The sequence below is a fragment of the Geotrypetes seraphini genome, chromosome 17, assembly GCF_902459505.1.
Source record: "Geotrypetes seraphini chromosome 17, aGeoSer1.1, whole genome shotgun sequence".
Taxonomy (NCBI): domain Eukaryota; kingdom Metazoa; phylum Chordata; class Amphibia; order Gymnophiona; family Dermophiidae; genus Geotrypetes; species Geotrypetes seraphini.
This window is the reverse complement of record NC_047100.1, coordinates 30,168,339-30,191,403: the sequence shown is the minus strand read 5'-3', so window position 1 is coordinate 30,191,403 and position 23,065 is coordinate 30,168,339. Positions and strand designations below refer to the sequence as shown.

General features: G+C 44.0%; 1 protein-coding gene across 1 annotated transcript in view; it reads right to left on the bottom strand.

Annotated features, from left to right (window-relative positions):
• The window catches only part of CAMKV (CaM kinase like vesicle associated), a 102,808-nt gene that overhangs the window by 21,878 nt on the left and 57,865 nt on the right, over positions 1–23,065 (bottom strand). The window contains exons 3-6 of the mRNA XM_033926003.1: positions 16,305–16,436; positions 7,679–7,753; positions 3,672–3,810; positions 2,241–2,361 (exon numbers count right to left, since the gene is read on the bottom strand). Of these exons, the coding sequence (XP_033781894.1) occupies positions 2,241–2,361; positions 3,672–3,810; positions 7,679–7,753; positions 16,305–16,436 (467 nt within the window). The remainder of the gene's footprint in view (positions 1–2,240; positions 2,362–3,671; positions 3,811–7,678; positions 7,754–16,304; positions 16,437–23,065) is intronic.

The window sequence follows — 23,065 nt, the reverse complement described above, 5'->3', positions numbered from 1 at the left end:
GATCATGTCTCCCCTCTCTCTGCGTTCCTCGAGTGAGTATAGCCATAATTTATCCAGCCGTTCCTCGTACGGGAGATCCTTGAGTCCCGAGACCATCTGGGTGGCCATTCGCTGGATTGACTCAAGCCTCAGTACATCCTTGCGGTAATGAGGCCTCCAGAATTGTACACAGTATTCCAGATGAGGCCTCACCATGGATCTATACAATGGCATAATGACTTCAGGCTTGCGGCTGACGAAACTCCTACGTATACATCCTATGATCTGCTTAGCCTTAGATGAAGCCCGCTCCACTTGATTGGCAGTCTTCATGTCTTCACTGATGATTACCCCCAAGTCCCGTTCTGCAACAGTCCTTGCTAGGATCTCGCCATTTAGGGTGTAAGTCTTGCATGGATTTTGACTGCCAAGGTGCATGACTTTGCATTTCTTGGCATTGAAGCTCAGTTGCCAGGTCCTAGACCATTGCTCCAATAGGAGTAGGTCGTGTTTCATATTGTCCGTTGTGCTCTTGCTTGTTATGTTACACAGTTTGGCGTCATCGGCGAATAACGTTATTTTACCGCGAAGCCCCTCAGTCAAGTCTCTTATAAAGATATTGAAAAGGATCGGGCCCAAGACCGAGCCCTGCGGCACTCCGCTGATCACTGCCGTCGTTACAGAGAGGGTGCCGTTTACCACCACCCTCTGAAGCCTACCACCAAGCCAGTCCCCAACCCATTTAGTCAAAGTGTCACCTAATCCTATAGAACTCATTTTGCACAATAACCTGCGGTGGGGGACACTATCAAATGCTTTGCTGAAGTCCAAGTATACAATGTCCAAGGACTCTCCAACATCGAGCTTCCCCGTCACCCAGTCAAAGAAGCTGATCAAGTTGGATTGGCAGGATTTCCCCTTGGTAAATCCATGCTGACGGGGATCCCGCAGATTCTCCTCATCCAGGATCATATCTAATTGGTGTTTGATTAGAGTTTCCATTAGTTTGCTCACTATTGATGTGAGACTCACTGGAGAAAAGTTGGCATTCACTCGAGTCCCTGAAGTATTGCTTGAGATGAAACATGCAGGGTTGGGCAGGGTTTCCTGGGCCTACATGTCAGCTGTCTACCTTGGCCGAGTCTAGGTGCGATTCAGTCACTTGTGCTATCGTGTGGTTGTGACATAATTGGTGTCCACTTTTTAGCCACATAGGCACTGGATTTAGAATCTGGCCCCTATTGGTTCCCTACTTGTTAAACTTTCATTTTCATGAAACAAGACCAGGCATATTCTTCATTGCCAGGCCAGAAATATAGAACCATTTACCACCTTATTTTAGGGGTAGAACAAAGAGCGGAGAAAATGGAACAAACAAATTTAATGTAACGTGTTCCTGACATGACCACATTTCGTCCAAGAGCTGTGTCGGAGGCAAAACTGCAAATAGAAACCATAACTAAACCAAATTAACATTCAAAACAAAAAAATCATATATGTAAATAGTTAAGCATTTGAATGTTTACATAAAACAGAGGAGACAATACAGTGGTACCTTGGTTTGCATTGGGAGGGGGAAACCCTGTTTGCAGCATGCGGCCCTGTAAGCAGGAGAAGGGAGTAGGCTTTCCTCTAGCCATTTTCTGATCTGAAGGGGAGGAATGTTGGAGGTGTGCGATGTCGGGGGTTGTCGCTGATATCTGGGGGAGGGGTGTAAGGCTCTGCAGCAGGGGGAATCTCCATCAACTGAGCCACCAGGAATCCCCAAAACTGGCCCAACTGATGGGGATTCCTCTGCCTACGGGTTTTTGTTGTTTTTCAGTCTTTGGGTGGTGGGAGGAGGTTGTGACACCTGAGCTAGTTATTTAGAATTAGTGTGGCTGTCAGGATGATTTCTTTGGCAGCAAAGAGCATTAACAGTCAAAGCAAAGTCGAGCAATAAATCTGTCTATCTAGACAGCTGTCCAGGAAGGGGGTCTACGGGAACTTGCATGGTTTCCCCTAGATCTACAGAAAACCTGCTGGGATCTCCCTCCAGGGAATCATTTTTCCTGAAATAGTTAGATTTGTATTTTGTTCATGCACTTATTTCTACTTGTGTATTATGGATGAATACATCTCGGGAGCTACTTCTGAACCAGTTCAAATCTGGGTTAAACTATTCTAATTAGCTTTGTATAATCCTTATCCATGCATTCTGGGATCTTGCTGCAGATTGGGGGGGGGGGGGGGAAAGTATGTGCGAGTGCTGTGTTTATTACCCAGGTATTCTGGTGTCCCGCAAGGTTCCTTTATGAGTCCATGCTCCAACTTTGCCAGGTGGAAGTCACTGATCACAATCTTGGAGTTTTTCAGCCGGTTATAATAGACCAGATTCTCCAGCTAAATTCAGAACATGAGGAAAAATGGGTAAAAAGAAACAAAAGGTAAAAGTGCAATTACATTAGCGGGAGGTGATTTTATGGTCACTCCTGACACAGCTGTTTAGGAGTTTAAAATAGGGCTCGCAGTGCATGTGGATGGAAATTCATTGAAGTATTTGCATATTTGAAATCTATTTATTGTAGAAACAATATTTATTACTCAAGATGGGAATACTTGGAGGCTTTGCCACAAGAACAGCAGGAGTGTTGACTACTTTGGGGCTCTGCCGCGGCGTTCATCACGTTGTAGTAAACTCGCTAAAATGAAAAGGGGAAAGATTCTGTACAAACGTAAGGAAGTTCTTCACCTATAGAATGGTAGAAAACCGAAACATAGAAATAGACAGCAGATAAGGGCCACGGCCCATCCAGTCTGCCCACCCCAATGACTCTCCCCTACCTATCTCTGTGAATAGATCACACGTGTCGATCCCATTTGGCCTTAAAATCAGACCTGAAGTGGAAGACTATTCCAGCGATCAACCACCCTTTCAGTGAAAAATAATTTCCTAGCGTCTGTTATAGGGGAAAATACCCTCCAGGGTTTCAAGATAAAGTTGGACAAGTTCCTTTTGAGCCAGATCGTAAGCAGTTAAAGCTCGACTCAGGGCACTGGTCTTTGACCTAAGGAACGCCGCAGGAGCGGACAGCTGGGCACGACTAACCACTGGTCTGACCCAGCAGCAGCAATTCTTATGTGCTTATGTTTATATGCAGTGTGTATGAAAGACACATGGGCTGATCCCGCACAGTGCTGGGAAAGATAAGATTTTATCCTAATAGTATTAGGAACATTATATCCTCCCACACAATCCGGACGCAGTGCAATTACATTAGTGGGAGGCGATTTTATGGTCGCTCCCGACACAGCTCTTTAGGAGTTTAGAATAGGGCTCGCAGCTCATGTGGATGGAAATTCAGTGACATATTTGAAATGTATTATTGAAAAAATATTTATTAGTGACAGGAATACTTGGAGGCTTTGGCTGAGCACAAGAGGTTCAAGTGAAAAAGTGATAGAGTAGGGTTTTTTTTCCCCAAGATGAGGTAATTGAGAGCAATTAGATCATCATTGTCAGAAGATAGTTTGACTATTGTTCAGTCTATTTATTTTGTTGCCAAAACTTGAATTTTTGCAAATTCCTCTTATGGTTCAATAACAGCAAAGCTACTTGGATGGCTGCACATAGAAATCCCCTCCAAACATAACTACACCTTGTATGTAGTGTAATATCCGGAGAAGCTATCTATCCCCACACTTCCACTTACCTTCAAGTTCCGATGCACAATTTTGAGGGAGTGCAGATATGCAACTGCTTCCAGCACTTGACGAACAACATTACTGGTATCCCGTTCTGAATAATACCCTTGATCCAAGATCCAGTCAAAAACTTCCCGACCTGTTGCTCTGTTAGCAAGTGAGAAAAAGTGATGAAAAAGTAGCAAAGATTTGGACAGAAACGCTGTGTATCACAGAGAGACAGACAGGAAAGCAGGAAAGGAGTAGATAAGAGAGACTTTTCCTTCCTACATTTTTCCTTTCTTCTCCCTTACTTTCCATCCTCTTACCTCTGATGAATTCCTCTGTAACCTTGACACTTTCTTTCCTGCATTTCTCCATTAGCCTACTCCCTTTTTCATTGACCTTACATCTTCTCCCTCACTTTTCCTGCATTGCTCCATTATCCTTATCACTCTTATGCGTTCTTTACATGTCTGGATTTCACATCGTCAACTCTAAGCATGTTACAGTAATTTAAAAAAACCCATAGTAGGATATATAGTCTCTAATACCATCATAAAAAATACAACCGCCTTCATATATCAGCTGGCCCCATCCCTAAATAATAATCCTCACAAATAATACCATGTCATTGACTAAAAATCTTCACAAAGAACCAAGTTTTCTAATTATTTTTAAAATTAGAACAGGTTTCTCTAGGTAATTCTAAGAGCAGACACGTAGATTGCAATTTTTCATTATGAGGAGCAACAAGTAAAGACTGTTACTAAGATCACAAATTTTTTCAAACGTCTACCAATGCAACAAACTTTGCAAATGCAGAAAGGGCCTGATTCTGTATAGGACGCCAGTCTCTGGCAGCTTAAGAAGCATCTAAGAATTGTGTATCGGCGTCCTGTGCAGAATCGCATCTATCTGAAAGGACACATGCCTTACTCCCCCCCCCCCCCCCCAATTTTCTAACTAGCGCTGGTTAGAGAATCACGCCTGCCTGATCGAAAAGATAGGCAGCTCAAGTGGCTATCTTTGCCAAGGGATCTCTTGCCATCAACTGAGCCGGCTTCTGGGAATCCTACTGGCTCAGCTCAGCTGATTGTAAGGAAAATACCTCGATCAGCTAAGCTGGATGCTGCAAAGGAACCCCCTGACACCCACCCCTGAGATTGGCAGGAGGGGTGCCCACTACCTCCTGCCTAACACTTGCCGTCACCCCCCCCACACACACACACACACATCTGAAATTGGCAGGAGGGATGCCCACTCCTTCCTGCTACCAAGCCCTCTTAATCCCATGACACCCCAACAACTTGCCCTGACACCCAAACACCCCCACACACACCCCAACCCGACACCTCCGAACATCCCCTTTATCTTTAAAAGAAGGCTGACAAGAGGGATGCCAAGTCTCTCTTGCCAGTAGACCCACCACTTCAAAATAGTGGGCCTTCCCCTTCCCAGTGCATTCTGAGATTGCACAGGGTAGAGACCTAAGGCCCTGATTAGCCCAGATACCAGTGGCTCAAGTTTTATTTAAAATTTGATATACCACTTAAACTGTCTAAGCAGTGTACAGTGTCATAACTATTAAAAACAAAGGGGAGGACATTAAAACCAGAAGACTTAAGTGACATATTGAGACAAAATAAAGGGAGAAGTACAAACTGTTATCAAGTTATCTGGGCCAATCGGAGTCTTAGACCATTTCAAGTGCATCCCAGGATGCACCAGCAAGGAGGACTAAGGCCCTGATTGGGAGGTGCCTTACATATCTTGGCCAATCAGGACCTTAGGCCCCTCTCCTGTGCATCTCAGGATGCACCAGGAAGGGGAAGGCCCACCATGTTGAAGAGGCAAGTAGGAGGGACTGGGAATCCTTCTTACCCAGCGGTCTCAAACAGGTGGGCCGCATGCGGCTCTCCAGGTCTATTTTGCGGCCCGTGGTCTAGACGCGATCAAGACAGCATTTCTCTTCCCCCTTCCCTTCCTTTTGGAGCAGCAGCCTGTCTGGCCGGCTCAGTCCATTGTTCCGTTCAAAGCTGCGGGTTGGCGGCTCCTCGCACTATCCACTCCTGCATCGGAAGCCTCTCTGATGTCACAACATCAGAGAGGCTTCAGACACGGGCACGGATCTCGCAAGGAGCCGCCACCCGCGGCTTTGAACGGAAAGATCAACTGAGCCGGCCAGACACGCTGCTGCTCCACAAGGAAGGGAACGGAAGGGGAGGGGAAAGAGAAATGCTTCTGCTGCATAGGAAAGGAGGACCCTAGGGAAATACTGCTGCTGTACAGGGAAAGGGATAGGGAGGGAAAGGGGAAGAGAAATGCCTCTCCTGCACAGGAAAGGGGGAAGGGAAATACTGCTTCTGTTACTGCTGCACCCAATTGGGGAAAGAGAGGGAAGGAAGGAGAAGGGAGAGGAGAGGAACAAGAGAAGCCAAGTTCATGGGAGGAAAGGAGATATCAGACCATGGAGGGAGAGATGCCAGGGCATGGGGGAAGGGAATGAGACAGATGCCAGACCGGGGGAAAGAAGGAAGGAGGGAGGGAGGGAAAGGAAGGAAAGAGATGCCAGACCATGGAAATAGGACGGAAAAAGAGAGAGATAGGAAGGGAAGGGAAGACATGGAAACGTAGATTTTGAAAAGAAAGCAGAAAAATTGAACATTAAGTTAATACCAAAGATGGATGCAAGGCGGAACGTGAAGACGGAGAGAAAAACAGTCAAAGGACAAGAAGGCCCTGGAAACATAGTTGAAAGTACAGAAAAACAAAGTCACCAGACAACAAAGGTAGGGAAAATGATTTTATTTTCAATATAGTTATTGAAAGAAAAGATATTAAACTTTAAATGTGAGGGCTGCAGAAAAATTAGAGTACTTGGAGGGCCGCAAAAAAAAATAGTTAATGTCTTATTAAAGAAATGACAATTTTGCATAAGGTAAAACTTTATAGTTTATATATCTTTCCTTTTAACTGTTAAAGGAAAGTTTTATAAACTATAAAGTTTTACCTCATGCAAAATCGTCATTTCTTTAATAAGACATTAACTATTTTTTCTGCGGCCCCACAAAGGGTTTGAGTTTGAGACCACTGCTCTTACCAGTCTTCTAAAGGGATAGGAGAGTTCAGGGAGTGTCTGGGTGGGGTCTATTGAGTGTTGGGGAGTTTGGGGATCAAGGGGGGCCTTGCAGCAGGAGGGTATGGGCATCCCTCTTGCTGATCTTCTAAAAGGACAGGGGAGTTCAGGGGGTGTCAGGGGTGAGGTTTGGGAGTATTGATGGGGTTTGGGGATTGAGGGGGCGTAGCGGCAGGAGGGAATGGGCGTCCCTCTTGCCGGTCTTCTAAAGGGACTGGGGAGTTTGAGGGTGTCGGTGGGGTGTGTTGGGGGATCAAGGAGGCCAAGCAGCAGGAGGGAATGGGCATCCCTTCTGCTAATCTCAGATGTGTGGGGAAGGTTTGAGCAGGTATTAGGCAGGAGGAAGTGAGAACCCTCCAGCCAACCATGGATAAATGAGTGTATAGTGTAACTCCTAATATTTTTATAGACTTAGAAATCGGGTAATCGTAACCATTTAAGTGAAGCCCACCAGTCGGCTTTGGGGCGAGGGTGGGGGGACTGATGATCTTGCAGGCAATAAGGAGGGTGGCGGGCAGGCCGCTGCAAGTGTGAGGGAAGCTGCCCGTGCCGATCCGAAGGGGAAGGAAGGGAGGAAACTCAGCAGATCCTTTACTGCGGGGACAAGGCCATTCTCTGCCCCACAGGGCAACCAGTTAATTTCCCCTGTTCCAACAGTCACCGTGTCATTCTCTAGTCAGGAATGTTTATTGGGTGGGGAGGAGAGAAGAGAAACACTTGGGGCTTAAATATAAACTAAGATCCTCATTTCTGGGCCATTTTTTTTGACCCAAAGTTCTCTGTTTATATTCAAGTACATATGGTACATCCAGTGATAGTCATGTTTGGATTCTCTTCACAGCTTCTATGTGAAGTAGAATAGATGAGGTTCAATGGATTGGACAAACTGTCACTTACATTTCCATGAAGATAAAGTATTCCTTCTTAGTCTCATAGACATCAACCAGCTGCAGGATATTGGGGTGTTTCACCCTGTGTGAAGGAAAAAAAAGGTGCAATATAAAATTCCTCACTAGAACAGGAAAGGGTCAGAAATGGGAATGTTTAATCATTTTACCCATTGAACGAACAAGCATTTTGTCCCAATTAAACTTGGCTTGATTTTCTTGAAACCCAGAATCAAAGGTAAGGAAGTATTGTGAAAAAGAAAATGTGACTCAGGCAGTAAACAGTCTACTTTCCCACAGAAAAACCAATGGTGCCATACAGAGAGCCAGAGTGGACAAATTTCTTCAGTAATCAGAGTTCAGAGCCACCATTTTCCTGAAGCGCATTTTTTTAAGATTCTGCAGTGAAAAATAGTAAATTCTGTGAAAGTTTCCATAATTTTATATTCACACAAATTTTAATTATACTCTATGCTATATAATATATACATGGAAAAATCGGGAGTGCATTTTTCTTTAATATTTTTTATAACTATGTATTCACCTCATTTACTAAATGTATTTTGCATTTATATATACCACTTGGAGAACTTTTGTCATTGGTCTGTATATAAATAATTCTATAACTGGATGTTGCAGGGGTCACATGATGGCTGGTTCCTGAGCGGACACCTGTGTACAGAGCTCTGCTTCAATTCCCCACTAAAACCTTCTTTATTCTACTCTTAGCCTGTGCAAACTTTCCCTTTTAGCCATCAGTGGATGTCGCAGTATTGGCGGTACTTTTTTTTTGGCTGATTGTGAGCTCTCTCCCTGTCTCTGTAAAGGGGATGCCAATGAACACTCTTAGAGTGACTCATTCTAGCAAAATGGTGTGGACACAGACGGAAGCGCCAGCAGATCTCTCAATGGACAAAGTGCTGCAGGTGTCCATGAAGCACTTATCACAACTCCTAGATGATAAACTCTCAACTACACATCTCTATGGAACAGATTAAAGATGTGTTGGCCAGCCATGCAATGCAAATTCAGCGGGTGGAAGAACGCATGTCAGCACAGGAGAACCGCATGTTTGCTTCGACCGGCCAGCTAGTAACTCTTGAGAGCCAAGTGTGTTAACTAATGGAGAGAGTGGAGGACCAAGAAAATAGAAACATAGAAAGATGACGGCAGATAAGGGCTACAGCCCATCAAGTCTGCCCATACCATTGACCCCCTTTTAAGTCTACTGGCCCCCTTAACTCTACTGACCTGCTCTATTAAGTCTATATCCTAGCGACCCTATTCATTGGTATGACTCTTGCAGTGATCCCACATAGGTATCCCATTTATTCTTGAAGTCTGGGATACTGCGGGCCTCGATCACCTGTACTGGAAGCTTGTTCCAATGCTCTATCACTCGTTCCGTGAAGAAGTACTTCCTGACGTCTCCACGAAACTTCCCTCCCCTGAGTTTGAGCGGATGTCCTCTTGTGTTCGAGGGTCCTTTGAGAAGAAAGATATCATCTTCCACCTCGACCCATCCTGTGATGTACTTAAATGTCTCAATCATGTCTCCCCTCTCCCTACGCTCCTCGAGAGTATAGAGCTGCAATTTGTTCAGTCTCTCTTCGTACGAGAGACCCTTTAGCCCCGAGACCATCCTGGTGGCCATCCGCTGAACTGACTCAATTCTGAGCACATCTTTACGGTAATGTGGCCTCCAAAATTGCACACAGTATTCTAGATGAGGTCTCACCATGGCTCTGTATAATGGCATCATGACCTCAGGCTTCCTGTTGACGAAACTTCTCTTGATACAACCCATCATCTGCCATGCCTTAGATGAAGCCTTCTCCACTTGAGTAGCAGTCTTCATGTCTGCACTGATGATCACTCCCAAGTCTCGTTCTACTGTAGTCTTGGTCAAAGTTTCTCCATTCAAGGTGTAAGTTCTGCATGGATTTCCATTTCCGAGATGCATGACCTTACATTTCTTGGCGTTGAAGCTCAGCTGCCAGACAGAGGACCAACTTTCTAAAGTACGGAGGTCCTGTTCCATAGTATTCTGCAGATTGTAGCCGTTTATGATATTGCATAGTTTGGCATCATCAGCAAATAAGGTTACCTTACCTTGAAGCCCTTGAGTCAAATCCCTAATGAATATGTTGAAGAGGAGTGGACCCAGGACTGAGCCCTGCGGCACTCCGCTGGTCACTTCCGACGTTTTGGAGAGGGTACCGTTAACCATCACTCTCTGAAGTCTGCCACTTAGCCAATCTTTAACCCATGCAGTTAGTGTTACTCCTAACCCCATCGATTCCATCTTGTTCAGCAGTCTGCGGTGTGGGACGCTGTCAAAAGCCTTGCTGAAGTCAAGGTATACGACGTCTAAGGACTCTCCCGAGTCCAGCCTTCTTGTTACCCAGTCAAAGAAGCTTATAAGATTGGACTGGCAGGACCTACCCTTGGTGAATCCATGTTGACTGAGGTCCCGGAGATTCCCCTCATTCAAGACCGTATCTAATTTATGCTTAATTAGTGTTTCCATGAGTTTACACGCTATTGAAGTGAGACTCACCGGTCTATAGTTCGCAGCCTCAGCCTTGCAACCCTTTTTATGCAGAGGAATGACGTTGGCTGTTTTCCAGTCCAACGGAACTTTCCCCGTGCTTAGTGAGAGATTGAAGAGCACGGCCAACGGTTCCGCCAGAACATCTCTCAATTCTCTAAGCACTCTTGGGTGTAAATTGTCTGGTCCCATGGCCTTGTTCTCCTTGAGCCTTGTCAGCTTGCTGTAGACGTCTTCAGGTGTGAACTCAAAATTCTGAAACGGGTCTTCCGCAATTTGTTTTGCCTTTAACTGTGGTCCGTGTCCCAGTGCCTCACAGGTGAAGACTGAGCAGAAATATTCATTTAGTATTTCGGCTTTTTCAGAATCCGCCACTGCGTAGTTTCCGTTCGGTCTTCTAAAGGCATACTATGCCATCTGTGTTCCTTTTCCTATCACTAATATATCTGAAGAAAGATTTGTCCCCTTTTTTAATGTTTTTTGCCAAAGTTTCTTCCACTCGAAGTTTGGCCTCCCTAACTGCTGTTTTGATCGCTGCAGACCTGGTCTTATATTCTACTTTAGTTTCCCTTCTCTGCGTACGTTTGTAGGAAAGAAATGCTGTTTTCTTTTCCTTAATGAGGTGCGAGATCTCCTCAGTGAACCATTGGGGTTTATTGTTTCTTTGCCGTTTGTCTACCGATTTTATGTAGCGATTAGTAGCTTCGTGTATGGATGATTTCAGGTATGACCACATAGCTTCCACATTACCGGTCTCTGCTTGGTCCTGCAGCATCTGATGGACAAAATCTCCCATGCGTGTGAAGTCGGTGCCCCGGAAGTTAAGTACCTTTGTTTTTGTGATTGATTTAGGGAATCCTTTCCTAAGGTTGAACCATACCATGTTATGGTCGCTGGAGGCTAGCGTATCTCCTACCAAGACCTCTGAGACGCTTTCCCCGTTGGTGAGTACCAGGTCAAGGATCGCCTGGGCCCTAGTGGGCTCCGTTACCATCTGTTTTAGTTGTGCACCATTTATGGAGGCCAAAAGCCTCTTGCTGCTACTGGTGGTTGCTGTAAATGTGTTCCAGTCTGCATCAGGCATGTTGAAGTCCCCAAGCAGTACAGTGTCGCCCCGTAGAGTGATATTCTCTATGTCCTCAATTAATTCCGTGTCCATGTCTTCCATTTGTCTTGGGGGTCTGAAGGAAGAATCTCGGAATTGTCGGGGTCCCTGAAGGAATTTAAAGATTCTGAGCTTCCCCTTTGTGGAGCGCTTGTTGCCAAAAGCTCTGGGCTTGCCTGACCATGTGGGCCTCGTGGTAGTTGAGAGAGTGTATAGAGTGGGGTGACAATGAGACAGTGCTGGAAAACCTAGGCTGTAACCAGTGTTAGCACGCTTCCACAATTATGTGGTCAAAGCCTGCCTATTGGATCTTTTAAAAATATCCAGAACCCTGGAGCATAAGGGGGCAAAAATTCTAATATTCCAGGACTTTTCCCAAAAAGTAGCCAAGCAACGCATGATTTTTACACCATATTGCTCGCAATTGGTCAGTAGGGACATTAAATTTGACTTCCTTTATCCAACCAAGGTTTGCCTTTGTTAAGAAAACAAGACTTATACCATGGCCAAGGTGGAAGACTTGAAACAGTTTGTTGAAAACCTGCCGGCGTTGTAGGGCATCTGACCTGGCCCTTGAGATGTTGGTTCTTCTTTTTGAATGTTGTGCGAGATCCTGCTCTTTGTATCTGGTAGCTCAGAGTGACCATACTTGCCCTCTCCTGCAGGTACTTTTATGGAAGCCCTAGATGGAGCTCTTTGAAGGGCTTTGATCTACCTTCGCTTTATGCTGGGAGTGGGGTGAGGAGCTACCAGCTGAAGGGTCTTGGCCTTCTTTGCACCTTGATCAGCACTCTTAAACAGCCAGGGCTGGGGACCTCATGGAGAAGAGCGCTGGATATATGGCCTAAGCTTTTGGTGGATCTTTTCTTTCATTGCTGGCAGCTTTTTGTACCTGTCATTTATCTGTTTTTATGGTTCACAGGTTATGCATTTATTTATGCCTTTGTTTTCACAGTTGAGGGTTTGCTGAGGGGATAGAAGTGAATGTGGTACTTGGAGTTTTGGGGGAGGTATGGGTTTGGGGGTGTGCATGTGAATTGGGGTGCTTGGAGTGTGTGGGGGAGGTTGGTGTATGCATGATGGAGGAGAAGAGAGTCGAGGGGAAGAGGGGTATGCCTGGAAATGGAGGGGAGGGGAGGGACTGGGGGATCTTTCCAGGACTCTGAAATGCACTTTACGCTACTGTAAAGTAGGCATTGTGCTGGCTCAGCTTGGAGGCTGGTGACGATGCTCCATACATACAGCTGTATTTTTTGACTCTGCTTCTTGGAAGCTTTGATTCTGGGTGACCTTAAGATTGCCACTTTAAATGTAGATGGCTTGCATTCTCCTGTAAAATGTAAAAAGGTGCTCCACTGTTATAACAAATTGCATAGCGATGTCCTGTTACTGCAGGAAACTCGCCTCAGTGTCGCAGAACGTAATAAGCTGAGGAGAGATTGGGTGGGAGAATTGGCTTTTGCCTCTTAGAATAGTAGACAACGATGAGTTGCTATACCCTTCCTTAGGAGGCATTTGTGTGTGATGCACAAACTTATACAAGATCCTGAGGGTCTATGTGATTTGGGTGGGGGAATTTCTTGGGAAAATTTATTTTGTTCTGTGTATGCTCCTAACATATACACTCAAATTTTTTTTCTGTACTGGAGGCAGCTTCACTCCATTTTCAGAATATCAGCTGGCGTTAGGTGGGGACTTTACTATCACAACTGACCCCCTGATCGATTGCAAGCCTCCTAAGCCCAGGTTGAAGGGAAGTGAAAACAAAGGGGTGAATTCTGTTACCAGCTAGGCCTTGTAGATATATGGAGTACTATAAATGGCATACTCTCCATCTTGACAAGCTTAATTTTACTTACTTCTCCCCAGTACATAAAATATATAGTCGCTTAGATTATCTATTGATAGTTCCTTCCCTCCTTTCAGGAGTGAGGGGTGTTACTATTGAGGACATACCATCATATAGTTTGGATGGAGGTGCTTGACCCACAGTGTTGCAACGCTCTTGCACCGGTTGGCGCATGAACCCCACTTTCTATTTGGATGAGGACTTTTGCACTTACTTGGGTCAGCAATAGGATTGTTTTCTGGCAGAGAATCCTTCCTCAGATGTCTCTATTACTTTTGGGGAGGCCAGTAAAGCAGTTATGAGAGGCAAAATTATCGAGTATGCAGCCTGAAAGAGGAAGGCACAGGATAAGGAATTATTGGAGCTGGCTCAACGCTTACAGGCTGTCAGGGGAGACATACCAAAACAGGGGACTGAAGATAATCGACACCAGTATATAGAATTGCGATGCCAGATCAATGATTTGCCGGCCCAGAGAGCCCTTGGATGTCTAGATGTACAAACATGAATTGCATAGATGGTGGTGATAAAGCAGGGAAATTGTTAGCATCCCTAGTAAAGCAGAGAGAACGTAAACATTTTATCACCAGCATAAAGGAACTCAGTGGGTCGGTGGTGACGGTGTTGCCCGATATCCAACAGAATTTTGTTGCTTTTTTCCAAGCATTAAATGACCGGGGGAATTGTGACACAAAGCAGTGAGCCTCCTTTTTTCAGGGGCTTCAGCTCCCCACTGTGGGGCAAGAACAGAGGGATATGCTGAATGCTCCCCTCCAGGGGATAGAAATTCAACAGGCCATAAAAGCGTTGAAACTTGCCAAGGCACTGGGACCAGACGGGGTGGGCCCGGAATATTATAAGCTGTTATGCACTAAAGTGGTGGGACCCTTTCAGGCTTTGTGTAGCACTTTGTGCTCTGAAGGGCTATCTCCGCAGAGGCTTACTCATGTGAATATCATAGTTCTCCTAAAGCCTGGTACAGCTTTGGATCAACTGGGTTTTTATCAGCCTATTTCCCTATTAAACCAAGATATTAAATTGTTTGCTGCCATAATGGCTGCTAGATTGGGAAAGGTTTTACTCTTACTAGGCCACTCGGATCAGGCTGGTTTTGTGCCTGGGCGCTATCCCTCTTCTAATGTCCTGTGAGCACTTTCAGTGTTGCAGAAAGTAAGATATTCCAGTGGAGGTTTTCTTCCCCTTAGCAGATCCTCACTCAGCACCTGTTTGTGGGAGATGGTGAGTTTGTTTAGGAAGTTTAGTAGATCTTCTAGTGTGGACATGGGGAAGGGAGGAGCTTTGTAGATCAGGGCAAGTGTGAGGTCCTTATTATGGCTGATAGTAAAAATGAGGTCTTCTAGTGCATTTAGGGAGATTGTGTCTTATTTTTGGGTTGAGGTCTGATTTTACGATGGCATCTACTCCTCCTCCTCTTGTCGGGCCAGGAGCATGCTAGTATTTGATATCCAGGAAGATATAGTATTCCCATTGTCTTTTAGCCAGGTTTCAGTTATTAGAATATCCCATTTTTTTATCAGAGAGGTACATAAGAACATGAGAATTGCCATCTCCAGATCAGACCCTGGGTCCATCAAGTGTGGTGATCCACACACGTGGAGGCCCCGCTTGGTGAACCCTGGCCTAGTTTTAGTCCCCATATCACTGTATGCTTCTCAAGGGAGATGTGCATCTAATTTACCCTTACCCGCTATCTAAACTTACCCAACAACTAAATGGCATTACGGGTCCGGCAAAGGAAGTAGAAGTCACGGTCCCGCTGGGGACGAGCGATCACAACATGATCAACTTCAAACTTGATGTCGGGAAAGGGAAAGGTACCAAAACCTCAACCACAACTTTAAACTTTAAAAAGGGGAGATACGATAGCATGAGAGCCATGGTGAAAAAACAGATCAAGAAAAAGATGGGCAAAGTCATAATGGTGGAACAGGCATGGTGCCTACTGATAAATTCTATCACGGAAGCACAAAGCCTCTACATTCCGGGGATGTCCAAAGTAAAGAAAACCAAAGGCAAAAGAGAGCCGGCGTGGCTTACCAAAGAGGTGAAGGAAGCCATTTACCATCTGGATCAGCAGTTGTCAGAACGCTTCCAAACATGAACAAATCGGATCCCGACCAAAAAATTTGCCAAAGCTTTGCACCTGGTCACAGCTACACAATCGAGTGCCGAACAAAGACAGCCCTGGTCATTTTCCTTTTCCGCTTCTTACGCGCCAGTGTTTTCCCATTTTCTGTTTGCGTATATGTACTTCCTTCATGCCAGAAGTCGATTCAGTTTAGTTTTCCTGGTTGTTTATGGTAAGTTTTTGGGGTTTTTTCATGTGCTTATACTGATTAAAAAAAAAGTTTACAATGAACGGTTCATAGGGGTCTAGTACGGATTCGTGCAAATGTAAGTTTTCTCTGCTCTTCAAGTTTTCTCAGTGTTATTCAAGGGTTTTACATTTAGTTTACTATTACACTGTACATTCTATGGTATAATTAACTATTTTTGTGCTTACAAATCTTTAAAAAAAAACCCCAATATTTCCATACATTTCGTAGGGTCTGGAACACACTAATCGTATTTACATACAATTCAATGGGGAAATTAGATTTGGATTGCGACCAGAGTTTTGGAACAAATTATGGTCGTGACCAGAGGTACCACTTGTACTAGCCTAAGTCCAAATGGTTACACTGCCCAGAGGAAGAGCAGAAAGATTCTGCAGCTACTTTGTTCATGCATACCTGTGAGCAAATTTACTAAATGAAACCACCTCCAGGATCTATTTGGAAGGACACAGTAGATTTCTGATTCAACAGCGGGTCTCTGATGGACACTATGTATCGGTAGTGAATATAGGTAATTGCTTTGAACCATTTGCCAAACTATCTCCCTCCTCATGGTGGTGCCACAATGGATCATGCCATTAAGTAATATAATGCCCTTTGACTATTCCAAAATCAGACCGTGTAGAGTGAGTTTGATTGAAATCAGGTTTGATCTACAGTGGTGTTGTGTAGACTCTGTAGCATCTCTACCACAGGTCAACTCAGAGCTAATTTCCCTGATCCAAAAGACAAGTCTGAATTGACTCCATTATGTAAAAGAAATGAGAAACTCACATTTTTAGAATAATGATCTCATTCTTTGCTGCTTTTCGAACTTTCCTTCCATCTTTCTTCAGGAATTTCTTGCAGGTGTAAAGCTTTCCTGTTGTTTTGTCTTTAGCTCGAAAGATTTCACAGAATTCTTCACTGTGAAATGCAGAATAGAAAACAAACTCCCTGAGTGTTAGTGGTAAAGAGAACTGGAAACATCTCATTTCACTGCCACTGGCATTCATTTCAGGGTAATGTTATAATGCATTTCTGCTTATAAAACCTGTTTTACATATGGAAAATTACTTTTATTATATTGCATGCAGAAATGTCAGTCTCGATCTGAATTCAAGAAAGCTTGGGACAAGCACATGGGATCTCTTAAGGAAAGGAGGAGATGGTGGAGGGGCAGACTGAACAGGCCATGTGGCCTTTATCTGCCATCGTGTTTCTATAAGATGCAAATGCACTCAAGGGCATGCATTTCTTTAAATGGGAACTGTGCACTGGTGTGCCTGGGGATTTGGCACAGCAGAAGTAGAGCTGTGATACTAGATAAATGTAGATGCATAGAATCCAAGCACACTTTTACGCCTTCTTTGTGAGAGCAGTTCTGTAAAATCAGTGCAAACATTTGTCAATTATGTGTGACATGATTAGAATAAAGACACACGCACATTTATAGGTACACAGGGGGACAGACGATTGGTAGGATGACAACTGGTAGAACAAATTGCATGCTTCAAAACACTTATAAAATGCTATTTTTTGCTTAAAAGTTGATTGTAAGACCTAGTTCTTTTTAAAGTGAATTTAATAGCGTGTTTATTATTTTAAGGAATTATACCCCAAAGCGAGGCAAACTTGATAGGTGTGAATATCATCCAGATTTTCAAGAAACCCAAATTTTCCAAAAGATTAGTGAATAGGGGGAGAACAGATCTCAAGTGACCACAGGTGTCAGATATAGACAAGTCTTGTCTGATCACCAAAACATAGAAACATAGAAAGTGACGAGTCTGCCCACACCATTGACCCACCCCCTATTTAATCGCTCTCTGATGACCTTTTCCTCGTAGAGATCCGACATGAGCATCCCATCTGTTCTTAAAATCCGGCACGCTGCTGGCCTCGATCACCTGCACTGGGAGCTTATTCCAGCTGTCAACCACTCTTCGGTGAAGAAGTATTTCCTGGTGTCACCATGAAACTTCCCACCCTTTATTTTCAGCAGGTGTCCTCTTGTGGCCGAGGGTACTTTAAGAAGGAAAATATCATCTTCTACCTCGATACGACCAGTGACATACTTAAACGTCTCAATCATGTCTCCTCTCTCCCTACGTTCTTCGAGAGAGTATAGCTGCAATTCGTTCAGCCTTTCTTCGTATGATAGATCTTTGTGCATCCTGGTGGCCATTCGCTGTACCAACTCGACTCTCAGCACATCTTTACGGTAATGTGGCCTCCAGAATTGTACGCAGTACTCCAGATGAGGCCTCACCATGGTTCTGTACAAGGGCATTAGGACGTCGGGCTTCCGACTAACAAAGCTGCTCCGGATACAACCCAGCATTTGCCTAGCCCTGGATGAGGCCTTCTCCACTTGATTGGCCGTTTTCATGTCTTCACTGATGATCACCCCCAAATCCCGTTCTGCTGTAGTCCTTGCTAAGGTTTCACCATTAATGTGTACGTTCTGCATGGATTATTGTTGCCCAGGTGTATGACCTTGCATTTGTTAGCGTTGAAGCTAAGCTGCCAGGTCGAGGATCAAAGTTCCAATAAAAGCAGGTCTTGTGTCATGCTGTCGGACAGACTGCCGTTACTCACAATGTTATATAGTTTGGCATCATCGGCGAATAATGCTATTTTACCTTGAAGCCCCTGAGTCATGTCTCTTACGAATATGTTGAAAAGGATCGGGCCCAAGACTGAGCCCTGCGGCACCCCACTGGTCACCTCCAACGTTTTAGAGATGGTACCATTAACCACCACCCTCTGAAGTCTACCACTCAGCCAATTGTGGACCCATGCTGTAAGTGTTTCACTTAATCCCATCGATTTCATCTTGCTCAATAGCCTGCAGTGGGGGATGCTATCAAAGGCTTTGCTGAAGTCCAAGTACACGACGTCCAGGGATTCTCCCAGATCTAGTTTCCTTGTTACCCAGTCAAAGAAACTGATGAGATTGGTTTGACAGGACCTACCCTTGGGGAATCCATGTTGGTGGGGATCGTGTAGTTCCTCCTTGTCTAGTATCATGTCTAATTTGCGTTTGATGAGTGTTTCCATGAGTTTACTCACTACCGATGTGAGACTCACCAGTCTGTAATTCGCAGCCTCTGTCCTGCAACCCTTTTTGTGCAGAGGAACGACGTTAGCTGTTTTCCAGTCCAAGGGCACTATTCCCGTGCTCAGGGACAGATTGAAGATTGAAGATACCCTAAAAGATTGAAGAGTACTGATAACAGTTCCGCTAGGACGTCCCTGAGCTCGCTGAGCACCCTGGGATGTAGATTGTCCGGCCCCATTGCTTTGTTCACCTTGAGTCTTGATAATTCGTCGTAGACGTCTCGAAGTAAACTCAAAATCCCGAAACGGGTCTTCTGAACTTTGCTTTGCCTGCAACTGTGGACCGGACCCCGGTGCCTCGCAGGTGAAAACCGAGCAGAAATATTCATTTAGTAGTTTGGCTTTGTCTGAATCTGATTCTACTTACTTCCCATCTGATTTCCTAAGGCGCACTATCCCATCAGTGTTTCTTTTTCTGTCACTAATATACCTGAAGAAGGATTTGTCGCCCTTCTTTATGTTCCTTGCTAGGTTTACCTCAGCTTGATGCTTGGCCTCTCTGACTGCCACTTTCACCACTGTAGATTTGGCCATGTATTCCAATTCAGCCTCCCTTGTCTCTGAATGTTTGTAGGAAATGAAAGCTAATTTCTTTAACGAGATCTGAGATCTCTGCGGTGAACCATTGGAGTCTATTGTTTCTTCGCCGTTTGCTTGCTGATTTTATGTATCGGTTCGTTGCTACATGTAAGGTAGATTTCAAGGTTGACCACATATCCTCCACATTATTGGCCACAGCTTGGATTTGTAGTGTGTGATGGACAAAATCTCCCATGCGTTTGAAGTCAGCGCCTCGAAAGTTGAGTACTCTTGTTGTCGTGCTTGATCTAGTGAAATCTTTCTTGAGGTTGAACCATACCATGTTGTGGTCACTGGAGGCTAACTTATCGCCTACCGAGACCTCCGATACGCTTTCTCCGTTGGTGAGTACCAGGTCCAATATCGCCTGTGCCCTAGTGGGCTCCAATACCAGTTGTTTGAGTTGTGCTCCTTTAATGGTGGATAATAGCCTTCTGCTGGCGCTGGTTGTCGCTGTGAGCGTGTTCCAATCTGCATCCAGCATGTTGAAGTCCCCTAGCAGTACAGTGTCCCCCCTTAAAGTGATATTTTCTATGTCATGGATTAATTCTATGTCTTTGTTTTCCAGCTGTCTTGGTGGTCTGTATATTACACCAAGATACAGACACTTTTCTTTGCCTCTGGCTAGGTTTACCCAGAGGGATTCCCCGGAGTACTTGACCTCCGTGATTCTCGTAGTTTTAATGTCCTCCCTAGTGTATAGCGCTACCCCTCCTCCTAACTTGCCCTCTCTGTCTCGACGAAGTAAGTTGTAACCCGGTATAGCCATATCCCACCCATGAGATATCCCACCCAACTTTCGGAAATCGCCACCACATATAGGTCAGCATTTATTATCTCGGTCTCCAGTTCCAGGATTTTTTTGCCTAAACTGTGTGCATTGACATACATAGCCCTCCATGCCTTGTGATTGCTAGGACCCTGTGGGGAGTTTCCCGTCCGAGTTAGTTTGCCCCCTAATGAATTGTTTGCAATGTGAGCATTTATTACGGACTCAGAATTATTTGCAATGTGAGTACTTACCTTGGACTTGGTATTGTGAGCACTTACCTCGGACTCAGAAGTGGAGCTGTGACTCTCCTCCTCAGGATAGTTACCTACTGCACAGGAACCCTCCCCCCAACTTACCTAGTTTAAAGCCCTTTGAAGTAGACGGGCTAGTCGGTGACCGAAGACGTTCTTACCCCTGCTACCATTGGACCGAACAAAAAAAGCCCTTATCCTCTTCTGGGCATCGCTAAACTTATAATATTAGCTACAAAACAAAAGTTTACTTAGCTTTTATTTTTTGGTAGGTGAACAGCCCAGACCATAAAGGTAATAATTCTCTCTCAACGGAGTATCCCTGTTTCTCCACAAAGAAAGGGCTTCGTCAGGAGATATACCCAGTAATTCCCCATAGCTTATGGGGAACACAGTGTGCTTTCCATAAAAGAAGCAATAAACAACATACCCACTACCAAGCTCTGTGGGCACTTGAGTTCAGTTTTCCCCCTGTTCGCTAATCTTTTGGAAAATTTGGTTTCTTGAAAATCTGGGTGATATTCATACCTATCAAGTTTGCCTCACTTTGGGGTATATTTTCTGGTCGATTTTGACTTTTTTGTGCATGGGCTTATTTATTTTAAAAAATTTCTATACTGTTTTACTCAAACGGTTCATAATAAAATATTGAAACAGTTCACACAACAAAAATTGACCCAGGGAAGGAATTTTTGCATTGCGAGTTTGTTCAAAACTCTTTCATAGTTGTTCCAATTTACCTCAGTGGTCTTCGCTAATTTTTTAAGCAAGATGAGAGCTGACAAATATGTTCCTACTTTGGGCCATGACACCAATAACGCTTCTCGACATTCATTCCTACTAGAACACCTGGTTGTGATCACTCTGTATAAATACAGGACCACAAACTAAAAGTCCTAATATACACTAACAAAACCCTAAGATGCCAGACTCTGCATGCAGTACAACACCAGAGAATAGAAAGAAATACAGTGCAAAATACAGACGGCAGATTTTCAGAACTGACATTAATTTTAAAATCAAATCATTTTTCTTACCTTTGTCAGGTGATTTGATTTTTCTAATCGACTTTTCCCAGTCTCTGCTCTTCCTTCTGTCTGCTCTTAACTGCGTTTCCAGGCCCTTCTTATCCAATGACTGTTTGTTTATTCTCTCCTTCACTTTCTGTCCTACATCCATCTGTAGCATTTAAGATCTACCCTTTATAAGAACAATATTGTGTATTTTGTTTATTTTATTGGGTCCTCAGTCAACCGCTATCAATATTGAGCCTCTGGGGCTTAATATCCCGCTTCAACAGCTCAGTTCTTCGTATGTCCCATGATTTTTTATACATTTTCTATTTAGTAGTGTTCTTTTTACTTTGCGTGGTCTAATAATTCTACGTAGTGAAGGAAACTTATCTGTAGTCTCTAGGCATCGCAAAAATCTCCCCTTCCGACATTGCCATGTTTAAATTTCTTTCTTCAGGGTCGGGGTCCCTTACTTATCATAAATCTACAAAAGATGGATCCATTAAAATCATACTTTCCTTATTTGTTTCAGTAATATCATTAACAAAGAGAATAACCAGCAAACTTTTATATAAGGCTAAGATGAAGAATTCCTACCCAAATTCTCTTGCCTTGCTTTCCAGCGATCTTATTTTCGTACCTTGAATTTTAAACCATCGGCAGTGAGGCTGAATTGATTCTACATGTTAAAACAATTGACATCCAATCTATTTCTTCATTTAGACCCTCCGGTTCTAAGGCATTTACTGCACTGCTTGGGCATTTGGCTTAATACATCTAAGGTTCTATCATTTGGAAAGAAGACTCCTGAGGCAGGCCCTCTTGGGCCGAAACATGATCGTGTCAAGTCTGTTTTAAAATAAAAGGATTGAGCACCATCTGGTCTCCTTCGTTGTTGTTTTTGTACTAATCGAAAAATCCAACATTGTTCCTTTAGATTAAGAAGATTTTTAATGTTTTCTCCCTCCCACCTTTCTGTTACTGAATCAATAATTCACCATCTAATATCCTCTAAAGTATGTCCCCCATTTTCTTCCAATGATTTACTATTGGTGCTGTTTCTGCATCTGTGTGAACTCTGGATTTATGTTCTGTAAGTTGCGTTTTTATTGATCTATGTGTACGTCCAATGTAAAGCTTATCACAAGGACATTGAATCACATATTATATTTCTCTTGTTACAGTTAGTATTAACCTTCGCTTTTATTATTTCTTTGATTTCATTGTGCAACAGAGGTTTTGGGGCATGAATTGTAGTGGGTGTTCTATAGTGATCTGGGGTCGCTGAATTCAAAACTGACCTTAATTTTTTGGTGTAACCCTCTGATTTTTGGCAAAAGAGAATTATAATGAAAAAACATTTTCCCTATATTTTCTAATGCTTGGAGTAAGAGACAAGCCAAACTCTTAGGCTCCAGGCTTTGTCGGTGGAATCTCTTGGCACCTGAGACCAACATCTCCGTGTTCCAAAATCGTCACAAGGCCCTCGTGGAACATTTCTCTGATGGACTCATGACATAATGGATTATTCTAAGCATTTGGTCAAAGTCATGACCCTAATGAATGGCGCTTGTTCATTGATGCATCAAAGCTAAGTCTGAAGGCAATGCTTTTGCATAACGGAAACGTATATCCATCTATTCCTATTGGTCACACTGTCCACATGAAGGAAACTTATGAAAATTTTCAGCTCCTCTTAGATCATGAGTACAAATGGCAAATTTGTGCTGATCTGAAGGTCATTGCATGTTACTTGGACTAAACAAAGTTTACGAGCATAATTCGTTCCAGAAACATGCTCGTAAACCAAATTGCTCG